General features: G+C 42.0%; 1 protein-coding gene across 1 annotated transcript; it reads right to left on the reverse strand.

Annotated features, from left to right (window-relative positions):
• Positions 1-1,179: 1,179 nt before the first annotated feature.
• Positions 1,180-2,469, reverse strand: LOC131309996 (uncharacterized). Its single transcript, XM_058336758.1, has one exon. The coding sequence runs from the start codon at positions 2,177-2,179 to the stop codon at positions 1,412-1,414; it is 768 nt and encodes a 255-aa protein (XP_058192741.1). The 5' UTR covers positions 2,180-2,469; the 3' UTR covers positions 1,180-1,411.

Here is a 2,469-nt window from a genome sequence, read left to right on the forward strand (position 1 = left end):
TTGGACGTCTTTGTTGGTCCAGCTGTGTTAGATGCTGATTTCTTTTGTTTATTTTATTTAATTTGTGCGTACATTGCCCACTTCATTTAGCTAGGAAACTATATACTCCTGTATTATTAAAAAGAAAATTCTAAAATCAGTTTAATGAGCTGAGAATAATAAATGTGTCAATGTGTATTAGAAGGTATAAAAAATAGGAAAAATGACGGTTCAGAACATGTTTTAATAATTAATACCAGTCAAAGACAAGTTAAGAATATTTGTTAATACTGAAAATGTCATTGGCGGCTATTAATTTTCAAAACACATCATTTGCCGCCATTTTCTCTAAAAAATATACAAAAATACGTATTTTTCTTATCTTTTACTATGTTTATTGTCAACCCAGTAGCAAAACCGTTATTAAAATGTTATCCGTCTGGAATCCACGTTAGTAATGGGGTCTATCTAGCTAGTGGAAGTATGTTCTGTTCTGTTCTGGGCTCAACGCCTCAACTAGCTAGCTACTTGCACGTCCTTGTTTTTTGGACGGAGAAAATTGACCCCCACGAACATGCAATAAATCCATTCATAACAAAAGAGGAAACAAATTACTAAATAGAGCGAGAATGGAAGTGGAACGTCGACTGATGTCAGTGGTCCAACAACAATATTATTACTCCACTTTATTCTTTTAATTTCCCTCTCACTCTACCTACTACTTATAATTCTGTCATCCATGATCAGCCGCTCCAACTTTGAATAGCAAGATTCGGCTATTTTATTCAACCAAGGTTCTGCTTTTAAGTTTTAACCAAGGTAATTTAAATAGCGGATACGAATGGTGTACCGGTAACAGTAGCAACGATGTAACGTTATTAGATGTATCGAATTAATAATACATAGAAATAATTAATCGTTTGTAGCGGTGGTGAATTATTTATATAGTTAATTTTTTATGCATCAAAGCAGCACACGAAGGAATCAAGTATCGATGCATGACGGTTGTAAAACAGGCAAAAGATTGAATATAAAGCAATAAGTATCGAACACTGACAAGTACTTGCTCAAATTGTTTGTAGCATGGCCGCTCATACATGTAACAATTTTAGGTTAGTTCATCACTTTAAACACTCAACTCAAATATCAATGACCACCGATTTAAAATTAGTTGAACTATATATACACCAACCCAAATAATTAGCCACAGATCAATCCTCCATTAAGAGACTCTTTTAAAAAAATTTAAATCCGCTACCAAACTGAACATCAATATATCGAAGATGTGACAACATCATATATAGGGTAAGAATGGGCCAAATAAACAAGAAGAAAACTCTACAAACGTACAAAGAATATTGATTTGTAACAAAGGTCATAAAATTAACCAAAAGAATGAATTACTTAAAAAAGTGCTCCAATCAGGAGGACTCTATAGTACCGCTTTCTTTTTCCGAAACACCACTTCGGTATCCAACCCGAACCCATCAACGGTCCGAACCCGAACCAACTCCGACCGTCGAAACAACGCCTTCAACGGCCCAACACTATACAAGTCATTCGCGGAGTACTTATCGGCCCGTCTAGACAGCGCCACGTGCAACACGCAGATCCCGCCGGGCTTCAACGTCCGTTCGATCTCGCCAACGAACTTCTCCGGGTACAGCGCGTGGTCGAACACGTTCGAGAATTCGAAGTCGAACGTGTCGTTGTCGAACGGTTGGTGATGGAAGTCGCCCCGGATAACGAGGGGCGGGTACGGGACCAGGTCGATCCCGATCGAGTCGGAGACTCCGACCCGTTTTAACGCCTCCACCTCCTGCCCGACCCGGGCACCGATGCAGAGGGCCTTGGAGTTGGCGGAGATGAGGTTTTCGTGTTTGAGGTCGGCGTAGAAGGTGGCGAAGACGTTGATTTTCCGGGTCCAGTCCCGGGTGGTCCATACCTTTCGGAGCTTGGGATTGAGGGTCTTGTTGAGCTGGCGCTGGATGTAGGATTCGTAGGAGGTGTAGCCGGGTCGGATCCGGAGGTCGGAGGAGGAGGAAGGGGGTTGTTTGTGGGGGAGTGGGTTTGTGGCGTTTGGATTTTGGTTTTGGTGGGATAGGATGGAGAAGGAGAGGAAGATGGTGAGAGAGAGGAGGAGAGAGAGGAGGAAGCATTTGGTTACGAGGGGCGTTGATTTGGGGGTGGTGCTATTCATGGCTCCAATTGCATGGCGAGACAACAAACAATTAAAGACTTTCTGTTCTCTCTCTTAGTTTCTCTCTCCTATCTTCTCACTCTTGATTACAGAAATCAAGATAGATTATACACCTGTGTAGTATTGGGTGTTGATGGTGGGGTAACCAACTGGGGTTTGATTTGATGCAGGAGAGAGAGAGAGAGAGAGAGAGAGAGAGAGAGAGGATAATGTGGGGGATGATTAAGGGAGGTGCTATTTGACACCTGGTGCTAAGTGCGCATGCAGGCGTCAAAATGGTGGTTGTGGAT

This window comes from Rhododendron vialii, chromosome 12a (assembly GCF_030253575.1).
Source record: "Rhododendron vialii isolate Sample 1 chromosome 12a, ASM3025357v1".
In the NCBI taxonomy this organism is placed as follows: Eukaryota; Viridiplantae; Streptophyta; class Magnoliopsida; order Ericales; family Ericaceae; genus Rhododendron; species Rhododendron vialii.

What these genes read in the sequence shown, in the direction of transcription:
- LOC131309996 (XM_058336758.1), bottom strand. Translation starts at nt 2,179, where the DNA reads ATGAATAGCACCACCCCCAAATCAACGCCCCTCGTAACCAAATGCTTC.